The 21,396-nt window shown below is 34.1% G+C and overlaps 1 protein-coding gene across 13 annotated transcripts in view; it reads right to left on the reverse strand.

Annotated features, from left to right (window-relative positions):
• The window catches only part of RYR2 (ryanodine receptor 2), a 421,309-nt gene that overhangs the window by 19,266 nt on the left and 380,647 nt on the right, over positions 1-21,396 (reverse strand). For 9 of the 13 annotated variants that reach the window (XR_010830264.1, XM_066993993.1, XM_066993989.1 and 6 more), the window contains 9 exons: positions 20,888-20,905; positions 12,169-12,249; positions 11,393-11,481; positions 9,907-10,035; positions 8,079-8,183; positions 6,016-6,097; positions 3,572-4,875; positions 3,106-3,170; positions 928-1,075 (listed from right to left, as the gene is read on the reverse strand). Coding sequence is in view for 12 of the 13 variants with exons in the window: in XM_066993993.1 (XP_066850094.1) it covers positions 928-1,075; positions 3,106-3,170; positions 3,572-4,875; positions 6,016-6,097; positions 8,079-8,183; positions 9,907-10,035; positions 11,393-11,481; positions 12,169-12,249; positions 20,888-20,905 (2,021 nt within the window). In the remaining variant the exon portion in view is untranslated. The remainder of the gene's footprint in view (positions 1-927; positions 1,076-3,105; positions 3,171-3,571; positions 4,876-6,015; positions 6,098-8,078; positions 8,184-9,906; positions 10,036-11,392; positions 11,482-12,168; positions 12,250-20,887; positions 20,906-21,396) is intronic. The other 4 variants (XM_066993991.1, XM_066993986.1, XM_066993990.1 and 1 more) reach the window with 1 other exon arrangement.

A 21,396-nucleotide genomic window follows, 5' to 3' on the forward strand; every position in this document is an offset into this window, starting at 1 on the left:
CTCCATTTTCAGCCCTAAACATAGAAGACTATTTGTGAGTTAGTATATGAGACTATTAGAAGAAAAATAAATGAAATTTGAATGGATGCTAAATGATACCCTATAAAATGACACTGAGTTCAAAAGCAAAACTTAAGCAACTAGTTCCTTTAGATTGTCATTGCAGTTTTATACTTCTGTTATGTTACTCATGTTAGATGTAGGCTGACCCTACACAATTATATCTACTAGATCTACAGCAAAAGCCTGTATCTTTTTGCTTTGGATTTCATTCTAGCCTCTCAGAATATGTATGCCTATATATATCTTAGCTAATAAAAGCTTGGATTTTAAATAGTTCTGCATCCAACTCAGAGATACCATATGTTACTGAAACACTCATATACATTTCTACAATTTTAGCTCGTCTTATTTTCCACAGAATTTAAGAAATTTCTCAAATATGAACTTGCTATTTCATGAAAATCTTAATAAAATGTTTAGACAGAGGAACTTGACATTTCCCAAAGTGAAAGTTTTCCTGAGGAAGTTTTTCTCAGGAAAACAGAAATCCTATAAGCTAACAAGCTGTTTTAAAAATTCTGGATTCAATAAGTACTCACCTTCACATAAAAACACTAGGCTATTTTCTACTGATGGATAGGAATCTTTGAAAGTCTGAATTTTAGCCAATAATTGCATTTCTTATTATGTTAATATCTTGTCTAATATATTATTTGTTGGTTTTGTGTGTTTGGTTTTTTTGTTTGTTTGCTTGTTTCCTCCACTAAAAAATACAGTTAAACCTTTGCCTTTATGTCCTATTCATGGGTGACTGTGAATTGAATGAGTCTTAGCAGATGCGAATTTGTCTTTTTCATTTTGATAGCAAAATTTTATGGTACATATCCCTCCCAATGCGCAAACACAGTGTAGAAAACAACTTACAAGAAGCTTTTGTTGATATGCAATTATTTTCTTCCAGAAAGCCGATTCCTGAACTTCAGGTTCTCCATATCTATGAGTATGAAGCTGTCTTAATTTCTGTTTCCCTTTGTCTTCCTTGGCTTTCTCTTCTTTTTCTCCATCCTCTCCTCTTAGGATAGAAATGAAGCCAAAATAATAAGCCAAGTTAATAAAATTGAAAAAAAAAATAATTAAACCACACCCTACAAGAGGACATTGCAACTTTTTAGGAGGCTGAAGTAGTCATAATTCATGAACTGCACATGTATGAATAACAAGGATAGACATCCATCTTCAGCATAAAGCACTGGAAAGGGTGACAGTCTGGTTAAGTGTACTGATATTTGAACTTACTGATTTGTCAGCTTGAAGTGAGAATTGCTAACTGGTAGAAGCAGGTAACCAAGAATCTCCCAAACTTTATACCTGAAACTCTGTTTCATAATTGTGCAGCTAATACTGCCAAATGTCTGTACAGATCTCTATATGTCTAAGAACTCCCCTCCAACCTCATGCACTTGAACTCTATGGTTCAGATATGCAGACTGCAGAACACTGGTTCTTCTTGTATTTACAAGCCAAGCCTTAAGTTTTAAATTCTGCATTTCTGTCCAGATGAGGACAACAAAAGTAACCCCTCCAGGAGGAGAGAGAAATATGAAAGCTTGACAGCACTTCGATCTGTGATTATCACCATGCTGCTTAATTACAGAAAGTCATTGCTAGTGGGCTGCCTTCTCCAAGCACAAAATCGTAGGAACTGAGAATTATTTTGGAAGTTAATTTGACCTGACAGCCTGATACATGAAAGGATCACAGAAGTCCATTTGATGCCAAAACAGAGGGAGAGACAACTTACTAGTTACATTATTAATTTCTCTTTATCTATCTACAAACAGAATAACTGATATCCTAAGTTGCTTCGTAGTAGAATATACTCAACAAACTTTCACTTGAAAGTTTGTCTTACATTACGAGTGGCTTCAGGGCAGTGCCAGGCACTTCCACTCTTCACAGAGAATACTGGTATCACTGCAACCCACACAGTCAGCCAAGCAGAGCAATCAACAGTGAAGTGACCTTCAAAAGTCAGCAAGACTCTCCTTCACAAAGTTGTACTGGTTGCATTAGAAGTTTGCCGTACTGATTAGGAAGAAGATTTTTTGTTACTGGCAAGTGTTTGTCATTGCAGGAGAGCAATACGGAGATAACTTGAGACTAAGGAATCCACTTGAAATTTTAACAGTGATATATCAGCCACCATAAAAAAAAGGGATGGAGAGTTTTTCACTGGTTAAAGCCAAGTCCTATGTTTTGCATTTTTATTCTGAGCTAATCTCATTAACATTTGATTTTACCATGTCTTAAAAAGACTAAAATGATTATTTATCAATGCTAATGATCCCCATAAAGATGTGAGAGGACTCAGTAATTCCTTAAAACTGTAACTGTAACAGAATAATAAGGTTATGCAAAATCTAAATAACTCAAAACAGGTCATATCAAACGGGAAGGGCAAAAGAGTCAGGCTCTACCACTGATAGATAATTAGTCTCTGTAACACAGGTGCTCTTAAAATTTTTCCAAGACATTTTCTTCTCATTTTTGTACTTGCCAAGAAAACCTTAAACAAACAGATGAAATTAAGCCCAGTGAAAACAGACCAACAAAAGACTTGATTCTCAGAAAACGATGATTTTGCAGATTCAAGATATTTTAAAAAGTATATTCAATTCCATCAAAATTTTCAATGAACTCTGGAACCATTGCAGCTATGCCTTTGTAAATAAACTGCCCCTTGGATAAACATGTAAACTCCTAGGACTACCTTCTGAAACTGTTGTTCAGTGACCTTTTAATGCCTGTGGGGAAAGGCAGCAAGTTACGTTATGAGTTCTGTAAATTCTAAAAGAAACTAAATTGACATTACAAAGGATGCAGCTGGAAGAGGGGAATTCATAAAATCTCTTAGTGATTTCATGGCATTTCCTTGCAAATGCCTACTGATGAGGAGGATGGATTAAATATATATATATTTATATACATATCTTAATAGTGGAATGTGAATTAAAACAAAATTAAAGGAAAAGAAGGATAATAAAGCTGATTTTTTAATGAAACAAACTAATTTGCAGGATCACTGGTTAGAGTTATACATACTCTGCTTTTTCAGGTTCAGATTTTGTTTCCTCCTTCTCTTCCTTTTCATCTTCTTTCATTTGTTCCTACAGATAGTCAGATTAAGGGAAAAAAAAAGTGTCTAAATATTATTATGCAGAACAGAATTAGTTAAAAGGATACACAGCCTGCAGAATATTACACTTTTTTTTTTTTAACTGGTGAAGCTCTGAGAGAAGATGATGCTTCAATATTTATTTTTGAAGAGACATTTTAGCACTAAATTAGAAGGAAACCAAATTACCACCTACTTAGAGGAGGCTGTGGGAATTGAAGTTTATGATGTCAGAGAGGATATGGTTTAGTGATTATATGTGATTCCCTAAAAACGTCACTAAAATAAAAAAAACACATGCAAATGTAGATGCAAGTTTTGTTTCAAGACTATAGTTAGCATATGAAAATGATAAACATAGAGCATAGGCATAGAAATAAAAGATACAGTTACCTGGATTTTTTCCTGCTCTTCAGGCATTGGAGCTAAGGAAGGAGTGCTCAGTAAATCACTTAAACCAGCATTTGGATTGTGAGGGATCAATTTATACTGTCCACCTTCCCGTTTCAAATCCAAACCAAATATATCCGAGAGTAGATCACTCTCATCTGATAAAGTTCTCAAATCTGTCAAGTCTTCTGTAGGCAATGCAGTTTCTGTGGGCTTCCTCTCCCCCTCTTCTCCTTCCCCACGCACCTCATCCTGCGTGGGATCTGGCATATTAGCTAATAGTTCGGCCACCTTGATTTTCTTTGCTCCTTCTACTAGGCTTCCTCCAAGCAGCAAACTGCATATGATGTGAAAGAAGCCCCGGAAGACACTACAAGCAAAATGCAGTAAGCCCATCAAAATGCTCCAGTAGGAAGAAAACAAAGCCATAACCATGTCCTTCATGGTCATTTTCTTCACTTTTTTCATCTGTTTCTTCAGGCTTTTCATGCTAAGCATTTTCATAAGAGTCATTAAATTATACTTGAGAGCTACTAATGCTAACTTCATAGTTACAAGAGAGAAGAAACCCATTCCAGGATCCTGCTCCTCAGGCTTATCTTTCTCATTTTCCTCTTTATTAGCTGACCTTTCATTCAGATCTGACTCAGAAATCTGGGCAGCCAGTTGCATTTCAAAGATGGTATCCTCACAGAAATTAACAAAAAGCTCCATCTTTTCTTTCTCCCCACCTTCATTTACAACATCAAATATAAATTGCCTCTTTGACTCTTTTACCTGAGGTTTCTCCCACTGAGTCCGACTTGACTCACTTATTTCAAAATATACTCGTTCAATGCGCTTTGCACTGCCCATGATTTCTATGCGTCCAAGGAAAGGCTGAAAATAATTCAGCACACTCTCTGACAGTTCAAGAAAAGTTTGCAAGCGGGTATCATGGGGCATGTGTTCTGAGAGGTTGGTCAAGAGAACAGCAACATTGAAACCAATGTCTTTGGCAGGTTCATGGAACCGTTTCACAAACTCCTCATAGTCCAGAGTCTCATTCTCATCAGTTTCAGCACAAGATAGCAGAAACTCAGTTTCAGACTGAGTGTAATGTTTATGGCTTTCCATTGCTTTGTGGAAATCCCTTTTTGAAATTATGCCTTTACCATCTGGGTCATACTCTTTGAATGCATCAGAGGAAGTCAAATCCTTCAGTTTTAAGAACATATCAAAAAACTTCAGAATCATCTCCACATTGTTGGACGATTCCACAAGCATATCAACCATCTGCTTGCCAATAGTTCCATTCACAACATTACCTAGATGTGATGACATGAAATTAGAAATATTGATGGCAGCAAATATTTTGGCAACGTGTTTAATAAAGACTAGTGAAATAATCAAACAGTAAGATTGATAAACCATTGGATCACACAGTTTTATGAGGAAAACAGATGTAAAATCAGGAATCTTTTACTAATAGCACTACCCTAAGGCTTGGAAAAAGATGTAAGTGACTCAAATATTTGCCATTAAAGAAATAACTAACAAGCCACAGACACACACATCTGTTACGTTTATTAAAGTACTAAACATGAGGCAGCTTTTCAAGAGTGATACTATAAATTTTACTGTAGTGCAACACAAACAGAGCAGTGTCATATTGGTTAGGATGAGTAGTTCAGTAGGTCCCTGATGGAGCACTGCCTTCATGTACTAAGAATTACTTTGCTTCTCAGTTACCTCAGGTGAGCAAAGCATCAGCAATCCATGCTACATTGTAATCCAGGCTGCATTTGCTGCCCTCCCAGTTCTCTCAAGATAATAAATGTGACGCAGTACATGTAGGAAGCATAAAGGAAAATCTTTGGATCATCTATGCTTGTGTATTTCTGGGTAGTCTACTACTGGTAGTCTATTGTTAGTCTGCCAATACGATACCAGAAAGAAGATACATAAATAGCAATATTTCTTGACAATGATCACATTCTCTGGGGAACCATAATTTCTGTTATTAGTTATAAGGAACCTTGAACTGAGGTAAATCAAAGCCTATTCTTCATGGCTAAGATCATTATAAAAATAAATGCAATATAGTAAAGCTATTAATAAAATGATAGATAAATGTCTCAGTTCTTGGAATTTAGGATTTCAACCTAAATAGTTAAAAAAAAAAAAAAAAAAAACCTTCTCACTTAAGCCAAAAGATAGGCCATATTCACAGAAACAAAGTAAAACTTCTGTCACAGCTGGATTCTATACAATTCTGACATTCAGAAGTCACATAAATGATATCAACTGGACTGTATAAATCTTCCATGCAATTTAAGATCTCACATCTCATCTCACAACTGATACATAAAAATCAAAAACCTAAAGGAAAATGGAACCTTAAACACAAAGGTGAAAATGTTGCTAAAGCAATTGTGAAAGAGAATTTCAAATTACATTTTACCTACCTTCCAGCATAGACAGCAACATGACAACCATATCCTTCTGAAGATCCATTAATTCTTTCAGTAATTCAATTTGACTGGAATCCTAAATAATGAATACAATATATATATATATATATATTGATTTCTTTGACATTCATATATGTGCATGCAGATTTCACCCTATAAAAATGAGACTTAGAATTTAAGAGGCTATTAGGGTCAAAACTGGTAAAACACCAATAAAGCAAAAATAAGGTACGTCTGGCTCACAGATGATGCCTCTGTAAAGTTTCATGTCAGCTAAAATAGTGTTGCTGTTAGTATAATCAAGTTCACAGCTATAAAGCCTTGTAAAAACAATAACGGCAGCAGCACACAGAAGTCAAAGTGTAACATGATTCAAAGTGACTGATTTTTTTATTATTTTTTTGGTGGGGAGGAACTTTTGCTCTGGAAACTTCTGGTTTAAAACAAAGACCAAATTAGCTTAGGCATACCCCAGGTATAGAAAGATGCCATATGACAACATATGACAACATAAATCCATTTAGCCACACTCAACACTTTTGAAAAATGGTATTTGAACACAGTGCAATTAGTACATTCTTGCAATAAGAATAAATGAACAAAACAGCCCAAGTTAGCTCTGGAAGGCCCCAAGAGCTTGAGCTCCACTCAAGAGAAAGACACCATCTCTATTTGTCATACATTTGGAGCAGACTGTGTTTCTGTCATTACACAGAACAGCGTAACTCCACTCACTACAATGAACTTTGTTGAGCAAAGCTTCTTGGCTCTCTCCAAAGTGGCAGGGTATCATTATTTTCCAGATGTAATAGTTAAAAGATTGTACGAAACCACACTGCACACAGCTGAGACTAGAATCTTGTCATTATTGTGAAAACAAATCTTGCCAACGATCACATCAGATTTCTTAATCAACAATTAACCTTATGTATTTGACTTCCTGTCTGTAACTACTTGTATACTAGTTTCCATCTTGCTTTGGTGATTTAGGAAGAAAGCACAACAGTCACCACTGTGGCCTACCCAATCATTGATTGTTTTTTTCTATTCTGAAAATAACAAAGATGTTCCAAAATGACGATAACATGTACACGGGCTTAGAAAGACACCTTAGGAAAAATTCATTGCATCACTTTGAAAATCAACTTTCACTATGATGCTATCTACTGGAAAGTGACACCTGTTTATCCGTAACAAATAAGAACCAGAATTGCAGCAGAAAAGTCCATAGATCTAAGTAACTGACCTACTTCCACTGGTAAAGTCCCAAGGGTTGGTAGGAAAACCATTTGAGCAACACTACCTCCATTTATGCAACACATTCAAAAATACTTACATGGATACTTCATATACATTATAAGTAAATAAAGATCTAAAAACTTCATAGCCTTCACAGTTTTATTACTTAACAACAACTAAAATGTTTTCAAGATTATGACACTTCTCTGAGAATGTTAAATTATTTTTAAAAACTCAGGATTACTTTCGACTTTCGATTAAGATGCATAATATAAGGCTAACTGCATTCTTTTAAAAAGTTAACAAGTTGAAAAACACACTGCTTAAAGTTAGGATTCTTCCCATCTAATTTTAGCTCTGAAGAGCTGTCTGTGCTAGTCCTCTACACCATATTCTAAGGATAGACTACTATTTTTGTCTACTGAAAGTAGAAAAGGCTTAGATGTCTGCATTGAACTAGGCACCTGAACAGGGAAGATAGATCCTACATAAAAAGCTTGTGCAAAACTGCAGAAAATACGGAGGCAGAACTTTGATATGAAACATAGGAAATGGATTGCTTTTTTCTGATTTCAGGTTATATGCTTCATTTTCAGCTTCATTGAACCCTGTTATAAGCCTGCTGCTCATGCGCACTGTGACTCTGTAATTTATACCCTCAGCTTTGTTTTATTCTGTCAGCTCTGTCTCTTATTTTTCCTCATACCTCCACTATTAACTGTGGTAATTAGTTATTCAAACACACTAACAAGACACTTTATCATTATTATAAGTTAGTGACTTTAAAAAGAAAAACAAAAACAAAAACAAAAAGATACCTGGGACAGCTTCATCTGCATGTGGGCAAACACATGAAGAAAACCAACTACAGCATCCCATAGCCTGCTGTGTGCCAGACTTTGCTGATTCCCAGTACACGGCCCCTATTGATAAGGCAAAAAAAAAAGAAAAGTAGGTTTTATTTGAAAGAAACACAACAACAACAACAAAAAAAAAAACAGAAAAAAAAAACAGAAAAAAAAATAGAGAAACATAGTACGGGGTCTGTCCTTTAAAAACTGCCATGAAAAGCTAAGCATATACAGAATTTTTTTTATATTACAACACCACTGACCATAAGCAACGCATATTTCTAATAGCCATTCTTCCTGTTTTAGCTGAGTCACAATTCAGAACCATAAAAAGTATAGCTGTTTGCAACATTAAACTGCAAATGTTAGAGAGGTACAATATCTTCAAACAGATTCTTCCCTACTTAATACTATAACTCAGGAATTACTTAATAAAGGCTTGATGCAAAATTGGTATAAGTGATAAGAGACTAAGATTCCTGATTTCTTTTTTTCCCGGTATATTCCACCTGTTGTAGAAAGCAGTGCTAAATAATATTATTCTAAAAAATTCCAACTTCGAAAAAGCAGGATTACAAAATATTTTGAAACTTTAGAGAACAGTAAATAAAATCGTTACTAGCTAATAATGCTATTTGTGACTTGCCAAACATGTTTACAACAAGCACATGTATGCTCATGACTATAAGCTGCCTCTGCTCATATTTACACAGTCCAATGCTATCACACTTCATCCTCATGAAATAAAATACTATTTTCATAATACACATTTCCAATTGAAGGAGAACAATGTAATAGACATTTAGTCTAATGGGATGCTCTCTAACCCGATTATTATATGTGGAAGTATATTATAATATTGTTGATGGATTTACATGAGGAATTAATTAAGAATTAAATTATGCCCAGTTCTTAAAATAGCATGAAAGAACTGCCATATTGTTATTTTGACAGAATTGATCCCATCTGTAAATAGAATTAAGGTTAATTACTATTTCATGAGGACTACTGCAATTTTCAAATTCAGTGTGCATATTAGTTATCAGTTTGGTATTAAAAGTCTTCTGGTCTTATTTTGCAAAAGCAGAATAATAATGATAAAAACACTAAATTACGTTCAACACTCACCTTTACCAATCCTTAGTCGCACATTAAAAAATACATGAAAAAAATACAACCAAACCTGAAGAAATTTGCTTTCAAAAAAAGAAAAAGCCTTTCTGTTTGTAGAAGACCACAAAGGCAATGCCAACAACTTTAAGACGGGAAAAGCCAAGCAGTTAGGAAATAACAAACTGAAGCTTTCTTGCAGGACTTGCATTATGAAGCGTATAATATGAACAAGTTACTTTTTTCAATACATTTTCAGATTAGTCATTCAGTGAACTACTCCATTTTTTATTTTCTGCAAGCAACCCAAAGCTGCCTTAGAACACAGAACATTTGATTTCTTCATTAGTCTCTCATTAGTCTTCTTTGAATCCTGCCAGCATGTCTTCTCATTTATCACAGTACACCCCAAGTACGTCTTTACAGTTATCAAATGTACCATGTGACTTGATCAGATTAAAACAAACTCAACCTACTATTCATACAACCAAAAGATGAGGGAGTAGTGCCAGATATACAAAATTTTTGTTTCTACATAAATAAATGCACTAAAATAATTTTGAAGTATAAACATATCTATATTATATCCCTATGTATATTTTATCTACTTCTATATATTGTCTTTATTCCAAAGGTATTATTCATTTTCTTTCAAATCCATAAAATTACAAATAAACTAATTTACCTGGATATACTCTGTAAGAGTATTGAAAACCTGTTTTGCAACCTGGATGGCTTTGGAAAAATTTCGTTGTCCTTGCTCATCAATAACATCCTTCCCAGAATAATACCAATAGAAATCACTAATGGACTCCTAAAAACAGTTATGAGAAACACGAAGAGATTATGTAATCGAATTTTCTCTAACCAGTTCTTCATCAAGATCAGAAAAATATTACCTAGGAATATAGTTCTGGAAAGTATTTATTTTATAAAGGTTCTTAAACAATCACAAAAATGTTTTAAACCCCAAACAGGTTGTCAAGTATTATTTCAAGAATTGTATTTTCATCTCATGGGAATCAATAAGAATAATAGTAAACTGAAAAAACAAAAACAACAACAACAACAAAAACAACACTCCATACACCTTAAAATCAAGATTAAAAAAAAAAAAGAGAGAGAGAGGGAAACAGACAGAGAGCTAGATCTGTTGGTATCTGCCATATCCTGCATTCCGAACAGGACTCAATAGTGTGGTAACGCTGCATGCTGCTCATTAAAGTATCCCTCTTTATACTGTTCGCTTGACACCCAATCAATAGCAGGAACAAATGTCGCTTTATGTGCATGATTCCTCTTTCTGTCTTCCTCAAAGGAAACCTTATTAAAGTTTCAAAAAAGTAAGCAGTGGAATAGAAATCGTTGTATTGTCCCTACAAATTCTACAGAATGTGTTAGGATAAATAGCAACATTGGTAACAACAGCAACTTAAAGAATACTGATTTTAATACATTGGAATTCTTAGACACCATACATATACGACTAAAGGGAAAATTTAACTAGATAAATAAAGATTAGACTATTCTTATGCTTCACTGCATGCCATCACACGGCTGTACATCTAGCTGACCAATGCTCAAACTGAATCAGAATATGGATGAAAAAACAGCTGGCTGAATCTCAAGCTGAATAATGGAAAACACTTTTCAGTCACAGGGTAGTCTCAGTCAACTACTGGCTTTTTATGCACTGATGCTAAGCACTTCCTTAGCATCTATCTACTTTCTGCCTGTGCTGGTTGGTTAACAGACTTTATTGAATTTTTGTATACAATAGTTGATATTAGCCTTTAATATTTGTGCCACCTTTACTCCCATAGGGCAGTGTAACAACACTTTAAGAACTCTAACCACTAGAGAATTACAGCCTGTTTTTTCAACAAAATGAATTACAATTAACAAAATTAATGTAATCACAAATACATGTGCTTGTCTGATAAAGCTGAACATTTTATGATAAAGATCAAGTTCAGCCTTGCTGTAAACAGAACTTTTATGATAGGAAACCACTTATTCCTGAAGGATATACCAGAGAAATTAAGAAACTCAGAGTTTCCACATACAAGAGTCTAACTGATGATTAAAATAAACTAAAGGTATAATGGTAAATGTTGCATAAATGAAAGTCAATATCATCATTTACTTTATTAGTACAGAAGTTAACCTACCTGAACTCTCAATAAGTAATCCACAGTGGAAATGATAATATTAACAGTTGTGTTGTTACCAGTCTGAGTTCTCAGGTAATTTTGAAAATCTAAAAATTCAAATAAAAGTTCAGTTTACTTTTAAGTACTAAAGACTTACAAAATGATTCCTGCAAATTAATTCCAATGAAAGTATAGCTTAAATAAATGGTTTTGGTTTTTTACCTTTTGTTTTTTTTTCAAAAAAACTGTCTTTAGCATGCTGTCTTGCAGCATTTTATTGCAGAGATCACATCAGTCCATCAGCAAACCATAAGCCCGAAATTTGATTATGTTTAATAATATATATTATTATTATTGTTTAATAATATACATTTTCCTAAATGACAGGGAAATCAAGTCTCCTAATTATACAATTCCTGTTTACAAGGTCATAAATATGTCCAACAGCTAGTACAAACGATCATTTTTCTTATTTTTCCTCTCAATAATTGACTAGAAGTCATAAACCATGTACATTTTCCTATATAGTTTACCTTTGCTAGTCAGGTCAAGACTGAAAACTCATCATTTTGGAAACCCATGCCTTTTCTACAAAGTTGGAACAGATTAAACAACCTGAGATTTTAATTACAAAGAAATATTTTCCTTTCATGTCTAGTAGTAGTCTAGCAGGTACGCTACCTTTCATAAAATTTTATGAATACTGCCAAATTTACAGCAATGAAGAGCTTTTATCTTTATAGTTATCTTTACGTTACCGCCACCTTGACTTAGCTGGAAGCTTGCCCACAAACCTGAGTTATGTCCTTCACAAAGCAGTTGAAGAAAGCGGAAGAGGTCACAGGTGAACTCATCATCCTGCATCACCTTTTCTCCTGTAGAAGGGCCAGATGGAAGCACAAATTATCACAGGCTGCCAACTAACACCCCACACCCTCTGCAGGAAATCTCCATATTTAATTTTAAGAAAGAGAGAAAGGGAGAGAAAATTTATAGCCACCAATCTATCTGAAGCACATGTGACTCATGCTTGGCAGATAGTTATGTTATTTAAAATAATTAAATGATAAAACTTATGTTTTGAGTTATAAATATGGCAGCATGAGCTTGGCAACATTTTAGAAATAATCCAGAATTTACATTCTCATCTAACTTTGCTGGGCATGAATGCTGCATTACATACAAAGGTTAGGATTAGATTAATTTGGTTCTTATTTATCACAAAACAAGGTAATTAAAAATACAGAGAAATAACTAATGGAACAGTAATGAAAATCATTCCTCAAATAAATTAGTCGTTTTTAAAATACCCTAGGAAAAAAAAAAAAAAAAAACCAACAACAAAGATATTTACAGCTATCTGCATTTTCAAGAATCTTTTAGGCTGACATTTTTGAGGATTTATCACCTGCTTGCTGCTGACACAAAATGTATGTTGGGCTTTCACCTCCCTTGACAAAATAAAGCAATAAACTTATAATGAACTAGAACATATGCCAATGTGCTTTGTAGAATTAAGCCCTTAAGTTCATTTTTTTTGTGGACAGATAATATCCAAAAGTATGAAGCTTCAAATTATTTTCTTGATTCTTCACTTTAAAACAGTATGCTAAAAAGCCCTCTATTAAAACACCACTTTTTTAATTATATCAATACATACAGTAAACTTTGTACACTGAACTGCAGAGGACAAACAACCATTCACCAAGGAAAAAAATCACAATTGGAAAAAAAAAAAAAGGTAGAAGAACAGCTAATAAAATGACAATGGGACAACAATATAACTGTATAAAATAATTAAAGATCACCTATTAAAAGCAAAGAAACTTCCATTTTAGGACTTTGGATAAATATTTGGAGTGCATAAGGCAAGAAAAATGGAGATCACAAAAACTTGTTTTCTTTGAGAATATACATCATTTGGCTATGTGGCCAAGTGTTATTTGTAGACAGCATAAGGATAGGACAGAAAAATGTATCAAGGTTGCAGAATAATTTGAAAGATTTTTTTTTTTTAATGGGAAGATATTTTAGACTGATACTTGAACTTCCAAATCTCATGTCTATAAAGACAGTATTTTCCAGTGGGTGAACAGTAGGAAACCAGAAGAGTGAGTATATACATTAAAAAAAAAAAAAAAAGCTTTAAAAAACGTTATAGTCAATAATAATCACATTAAGAATTATTAGCATTGCTATATTGATCGATCACTAATTATAGTGTATATTTATAAATGATTCTATTACAATTACATTATTACAGCTGGAAGTTTCAATATAGTGGTAGGACTTGGAAGCAAAAGCATTTTGAAAACTAGTACAAATATTTTGAAAGCACATAACTGCACTCTTTCCTGTTACCATCAACAGGCAATGTTTGTTATTGAGAATACACATCACTCAAAAATATGCAAATACAACTTCTTGTAAAATAGGGACATTAATTCTAATTCCAAATGTGTACTTATCATAGAATCATAAAGGTTGGAAAATACCTCCAAGATCATCTGGTCCAACCATCACCCTACTACCAACATCATCCACTAAACCATGTCCCTAAGCACCACGTCCAACCTTAAAAAGGAAAGGTTCCAGGAATGGTGACACCACCACCTCCCTCGGCAACCCATTCCAATGCCTGACTACTCTTTCTGAGAAGAAATGTCTCCTCATTTCCAACCTAAAAACCTCCCCTGGCACAACTTGAGGCCATTCCCTCTAGTCCTATCACTAGTTATCTGCGAGAAGAGGCTGACCCCCAGCTCCCCACAACTTCCTTTCAGGTAGTTGCAGAGAGCAATAAGGTTTCCCCGGAGCCTCCTCTTTTCCAGACTAAACAACCCCAGTGCCCTAAGGCGCTCTTTGTAGGACTTGCGTTCTAGGCCCTTCACCAGCTTTGTAGCCCTTCTCTGGACATGCTCCAGGGCCTCGATGTCTTTCTTGTAGTGAGGTGCCCAAAGATGAACACAGTACTTGAGGTGCGGCTTCACCAGAGCTGAGTACAGGGGAACAATCACCTGCCTGGTCCTGCTGGCTACGTTATTCCTGATACAAGCCAGGATGCCATTGGCCTTCTTGGCCACTTGGGCACACTGCCAGCTCAAGTTCAGGTGAGCATCGATTAGCGCCCCCCAGATCCTTTTCCTCTGCACAGCTTTCAAGGCCTGTAGCACTGCAAGGGGTTGTTGTGGCCAAGGTGCCATACCTGGCACTTAGCCATGTTGAACCTCATCCTACTGGCCTCTGCCCATTGACCTATACTGTCCAGGTCACTCTTATCATAGTGTCAAACAATATATAGTTCTTTCTCCAAGAATGAGCCAAATGCTATAAATTACATTCCGTGACATTTTTTTCTCTATCCCAGAAATAATACTATTTATATACTTTTTCACTCACGTAAGAATGGAAATACCTTCAGCTAATTAGGAATGAAAAAGAAATGACTGTTTCTGACAGTACTGATTAATATATACATACAATATATGCCAAAGAATACAATGGGACAATATCAAGAGGTGCCTGTGCACTTAAAAGTATATAATTCAAAATGATATGCAGGTTCAGTCTTGCAAGATACTTTTGTATGTTGCTGTTCAAAGTCCAGAAAATAGACTATTCTGCAGGATTAGATCATGTTTTCCTAACAGTAACTGAACTCTTGGCATGCTTAAAATTACACTTGGTGTCATGCGTTGTTGATTGAAGCGAATAATTATTTTTTCCAAAAAATAAAAAAACCTGTCCAGAAAGCCAAATATTTTGTGGAGCCTGTATCTTCACACATGCAATGCATGTAGCTTGACTGCTTAGATGGTAATACTTTTAAATCACAACTCACAGAGAAAAGTTGTGAGGTACCACAGCTTGCAAAAGCAGGCCCATAAAGGATCCAACCATGTATTTCTTGCATATCAAGTTATCACTGAATAAAAGCCATTTGTATAGACTACAGCATGTTATAGTTTTATATTTTTAAACCTCTCTTTTTCTTGCCATCATATCTATTAACGTTTCTCAGAACAACAAGGAAAACAAGTCTCAAGTTAAAATGATTACACAGATTAGGCTATGATGAAGTCTTATCTTCTGGCTTTTAGTACACCCACTGGAATTTAAAAATGTAATAAAATAAAGTCCTATTTAATATTGGAAGGGTTTGGGAGAGTCTTTTATTAAGCTATGCTACTGAGAAATCACAAAATGAATGCAAGTTATTGGACAATTCTGCAAAAATCAGATAATGTTCAGTATACCTTCTCACATAAGTGGAAAGAGCTAATCATTTTGAAAATAATATTTATATATAAACTAAATAATAATTAAACAAAACAAACAAACAAAACACACACACACACACAAATATTTCAAATATCTTGGCCATACTAAGATTTAAGATAATGCTGGTTATTAATTTCTACAGCTGACCAAAATCTGACAAAAAACAATGTTGTTATTGTCAGGAATTCTATTTTTCAGATGTTACTTACTGACTATAACAGGTGTCCTGTTGGAAACTATAGAACTGAAGTGCAGATCCATTTCTTTCTATAAAATCTAAGAGAACAACCTTTGCCGCTGTCCATACAAATTCATGCCAGTACAAACATTTATATAGATAATGTACTCACAAGTATGCACACTGTATACAATATGTCTTATGTTGTCATGACACCATGCTCTTTAGCTTCTGTTGATATAATGTATATTTTGGCCTATATTTGCTTAGACATACGTTATAATAGTTAAAATGCTGCCATTGCTCTTGCTGTATGGAAATGGTATGGCTACACACATGAAGGATTTGTGTGTGTAGTTTTTTGCAAAACTGATAGCTTGTGTTTGTGATGTAAAGGAGGAACAAAAGTCTTGTAGAGGAAATGAAAATAAGTTTGAATGAAAAATGAAATATATATCTTTTTCCTTGAAAGTGCATGTGTCCAAGTTTAATAATTCTCTCTTTTTTTGTTGTTCGTTTGCGTTTATTTATCCTTAATATCCCTAATGGAAAATATCTGAAATCTATTTCTACTCAGAAATATTTCTCTGACACTACGTATCAGAGATGTACACATACATTCATGATTCATTCATGATTCTTTCATGAAGAAGGCTCCTTTCTGATGGCAGCTAAGCAAAAGGCAAATAACTCCCATTGTAAAACAAGTGAATTTATTCTTATTACAAGACCGGGTTGGATTCTGCATACTGCATGCCTTTCACTTCTCAAGAATCTGATTCAAATAAGAAAAGCACTTGTTTTCTCACTAAGTGATGCTTAACCATCTCTCTGAATTCAAGCTGCTTACGTGCCCTCTATAAATGCAAACACTGATTCAAATACAGTTATATAAAGGAGTAAAACACCACTGCAATGTAGGATACAGTGGATTATATTGAATTTAGAAAACTGTCTCAAGTGTGACTGTGTTAGTGAAGGACAAGGCATATTTATGGATTTCATGTTATTAATGGCTGAAAATAGCCCTGATGTGTACACTCATTCTACCTATTTGTTACAAAGCATGTACACCACTCTCAGTCAGTCAAATAACAAGTACTTTTAAGAACTACCATCAGATCAGATTTCATTCTAAAATTAAATTTTAACAAAGTAAGCCTTCTGAGAACTTATGGAGAAATAAAATAATGACATAATATTAAAAGATTAAAAATAAAAATAGAGCTTTACTAATAAAAAGTAATTTACTTGTAGTATTACTGGGTAAACCAGTAACTTCCTGCTGGTGTATGAAAAAACTAGCTGAAAACTAACTACTGACGTTCAACCGTGGAGAAATAAAACAAACAAACAAACAATTCCTCACACTCTGGCTTAAAAAGTAAGTTTAAATGTTAAAATTATATTATTTCTACATGTGTGACCATGCTGTAGTTTGCAACACAAGATAGAACATGTGGGGTGTTTAGTTAAATTTAGTAGCACCCATCTAAAAGACTATAACCTAGACATTCCCCAGCTTGTACTTAAAAGTCCAAATTGTTTTTTAAATCATCATTCTCAGTATGATTTCTTGAATCTTTTAACATTGCACAATTACTGTTAAATTATGAGTTTAATTCAAAACAAAAAGTGAGGTTTAAATTCCTAAGCTCCATTTGATTACATAAAATAACAACCCTATTGAGGAAAGATGTATATCTTGCCAGTATTAATTACGACTTCACTAAAGAAAATGGTATCTTTGCCATCAGTTAGTACTATGGTAGTGAGCTACCAATTACTGCTTAAATGTCTTTTCCCTGTCTGAAACCTGGACTCTGAAGGAAGAAATCAATGAGCCCAGTTCCATAAGTGACTAAGTAGCACATGACAAAGACTGTCAACTAAGGGGCAAAAAAAGATCTACCACTCTCTTGAAATTTCTATTTCCATGTTATTATTTCAAAGATGTCTCTCAAATGCAGTATCAGTTAAATGCAACTGACTTTTTTTCTTATAGTGATTCAGATTAAAATTGGGAGTCTAAAAATAGTTTAAAATTTCAGAATTTTATAGTCCAATACACTAACATTAAGGCTGTTGAAGACATAGTTTTCCAAGAGCAGTATGAACAGTAATGTCAATACAAATCTAATCAATGCGAAAGACTGGGACATTAAGTTTCAGAGAAATGTTCTCTTTAAACAAAAAAATGAACAAACAAACATATGAACAAAACACAGTAAAGTAAGAGCATTTCCAGAAAATGGAACTGAAAGTCAGAATGAGTGAGAACTTTGATGCAAAATCTTCCTAATTTTATCAGCTGGCTTGTTGTTCACTTGGAAACTTGGTCACCTTTCCACATAATACAAGCTATAAATTAGGGATAATTATGAGTATGTCTTTTATAGAGAGTTATCTAGTTTAGTTATTTTACAAGTTCTTCAGTTTAAAAACTTGTAGAAATACTTTTCATTACAATACTTAAAAGATTTGAAGGATATTACTGTTTGGGGGAAGGATGTTTTTCTTGAATTATAGCTGAGCTTCAGGGATCTACCCTCATTCTTCTTTTCCTATCTGCAAAATTAGCCTGATGTATTTAACTACATTTCACTGAAAACAGCATTTACTGCAAGCTATCTCATAATGATGTAGAAGTGAGAGAGTTTCAAACTGTAAGTAATATTCATGCAAGTAGGTTCATCGTGATTGTGAAATAAATATGGAAGAAAAATTTGGAAGAAAAATAATTCCATCTCAAAATGCACAATGTTCTTTATGAAGTCTTTTGTGAAGTCTTAAAAGAAGAAAAATTTCAAAATATCAGTCTGCCTAGCACTGATATAAACTCTGCCTAGCAAAGATAAGATTATCTAAGCATAAACTTTTCACGTGACATGATAAATAAAGCAAATCTTTTAAAAGAGAAAAACACTGCACTTTCAAGATTATTTTGACCCACAGTGAAATAGCAGAGTATGGGTGTTAAATGAAAAACCATCACAAGATAATAAGCATCTCTGTGTCTTTTGTTTTGGATCCTCTATTTTTTTCTTTCTTTTTTTTTTTAAAGGAAACAGAACAATCAAAACAGAATACGTACAGAAGAAACAACATTGAGTACATCACAAAAACAATAAAGAAACACGTTTGCAAAAGAACCATCAATGTTTTTACCAGTGGGGGTTCCAGGGTTTGGAAAGGGAAGGTAGTACCAGTCAGAGGAATATCAGGAAAAGGAGCTTAAAATGTGGACAGCACAAAGAAACAGTTGGAATACAGCAATAAATCTCAAATCCGTCTTGACTCACTGCAGGGCCTTCTGCCTATTGCCAATGTTGACGTGGGACCAGAAACAACCTTTATTGTATAGCACTGCCCTTGATGAAAAGTTGACTTTATTCCCACAAGTGTCAACAGCAGCTTTTCTTCATCTTTGGCAAGAATAGTTTCAGACTTACAGGTAATAAACTCACTTACAGTTATTTATTAATATGCTTCTGCATCAAATTCGGATGACATGAGAAACAGGCCACAGTGCATATTTTATTTGCATCGTGCCATTTGCTCAGGAATCAATAAAATGACCCTCATAGAGGAGTAATTAATTACTCTTAGAGTAAGTATCTCCCCTAAAAAAAAGGAATGGGAAAAAAAACAGTTCCGTATCTATCATTGCTGCTTCCTTGGAAGTATTTTACATATGCATACATTATTCATAAGATTGCAAACAGACATACGATATCATGTATCCCATAAAATCTAGGATACCTGAAAACTGTTCACTACAGGAGTTTCCCAAAAGACACACTGGCTGGGCTTTCATAATGCTATCAGGATTAATACCAGTGGCTATCCAACTCTTATGTAAACTACTTTTCAATTAATTGAAAAAGGTGTGCTTCATAATATAAAAATTATTATTATTATTATTGAAGGTAGTATAATAGCAAGAATAAAGTAACACAAGAAAAAGTACAACCTTTTTTTGGTCTGGCTTTGTTTTGTTCTGTTTTTTTGAATTTCCAATATCTGGATATTAATCTATAAAAAGGTGCTGTTAGTAAATATTATCCCTTTGCATCAAGAAATATTTGACACAGTATGATTACTGTATCTTGATATTGCTGCTGCTTGTCTGTAACAAAGAGAACTAAAACACATGATCTAATGGTAGAATTCTGTTAATCTACTAAATGAAAATTTCCACTAAGGAAAAAAAAAAAAATCCAGATCCCCCACCAATCCACCTCAACATTTGGCTAATGAAAAGCCATCTGCTGTGTTTGAGTTAAGTGTTTCTGCGGAATGGTATACACATTTTGTATTTTCAATTTTCAGTTCTCACAGTGATAATAACATCTCATGGCAATTGCTCCAGCAAAACTTTCCTTACTGGATTTTAGAGTACTGTAGAGGTATAGGAACCTTAGTAGCTCAAGTAGCTTTCAGAGCAAGGAAGAGCTACCTGTAAATATTGATTCCTATAAATCAGAGGAGCACCACACTTTCTGGTATAAACTCCCAGCCACATTAGATAAACCTAGCCAGTGGAAAGTTCTCCCCTCACTAACCACCCTCAAATCCTCACTGGATCCACCACTGATTTCCTGTGTTTGCACAAAACAATGCAGCAATAAAGCCACATTCAATGCACAACATAAATACTACAGGAGGACTATAGCACAAAACTTGTATGTATAGGTAAACTTTTTTTTTTTTTAAACATTCATCCATCGCAAATACTGGGCTTACTAAAATAAAAAGAAAGAAAAAAGGAAACAAAAGAAAAAAGGAAAAAAGTTTTAAAAAGCTTGCTGCTCTTACATCTAGTGTGCCAGTTACTGTGCAAATCCTGAGAAAAGGAGGAAGAACAAAGTGGGGAGAGTTGACACAAAAACCAAAAAGTTTGGAATACACAATTACAATAATAATAGTAAAGAACCAGTAGTTTAACAGTCTTACAGGAACAAAAAATCTAATGGTGTTCAGGAGCTGTACAGTGCTGACACAAAGCTAACAGCAGGAAAAATAAAGAAAAGGCAGTTGTTTTTAATAATTACCACGCTCATGAGTGATGACTGAGGAAGGGAAGACATTTAGTTCAAAGAAAAGGAAACAGGGAAAAAAAAAAAAGGAAAAAAAGTTGAGAATTTTTTTTAGCAAACATAAAATATACTTAGTTTTGGTTTTGGCAAAATTAGTTCTATACTAAAAGAGAAAGATCAAATAAACAGCAAAACAAAAAAATCCCTCAAATGAGGAAGCATAAAAATACTCTAACATCAGTAGAGTTAATTATGCAGTGTTCAAAGAATTATTTATATCTGCATTCAAGATCTGGCTTTTCTAGAAATACAGGCAGCTGATTAAAAGAAAAATGAACCTTTGTCTTGACAGTCCATCTTAAAATTCAGCATTATAAATAGATTTAAATATTTATTAATAGAAATATTGTCCAAAAGAGCAAAACATTGTGCAGGATAATTTTCAGTAAAACATCAAAGTAACAGCAAAAATCTTATATGCCAGATAATTTTATCAGTGTTCAATCCACAATCATGTGACCAAA

The sequence above is a fragment of the Anser cygnoides genome, chromosome 3, assembly GCF_040182565.1.
Source record: "Anser cygnoides isolate HZ-2024a breed goose chromosome 3, Taihu_goose_T2T_genome, whole genome shotgun sequence".
Classification (NCBI taxonomy): Eukaryota; Metazoa; Chordata; class Aves; order Anseriformes; family Anatidae; genus Anser; species Anser cygnoides.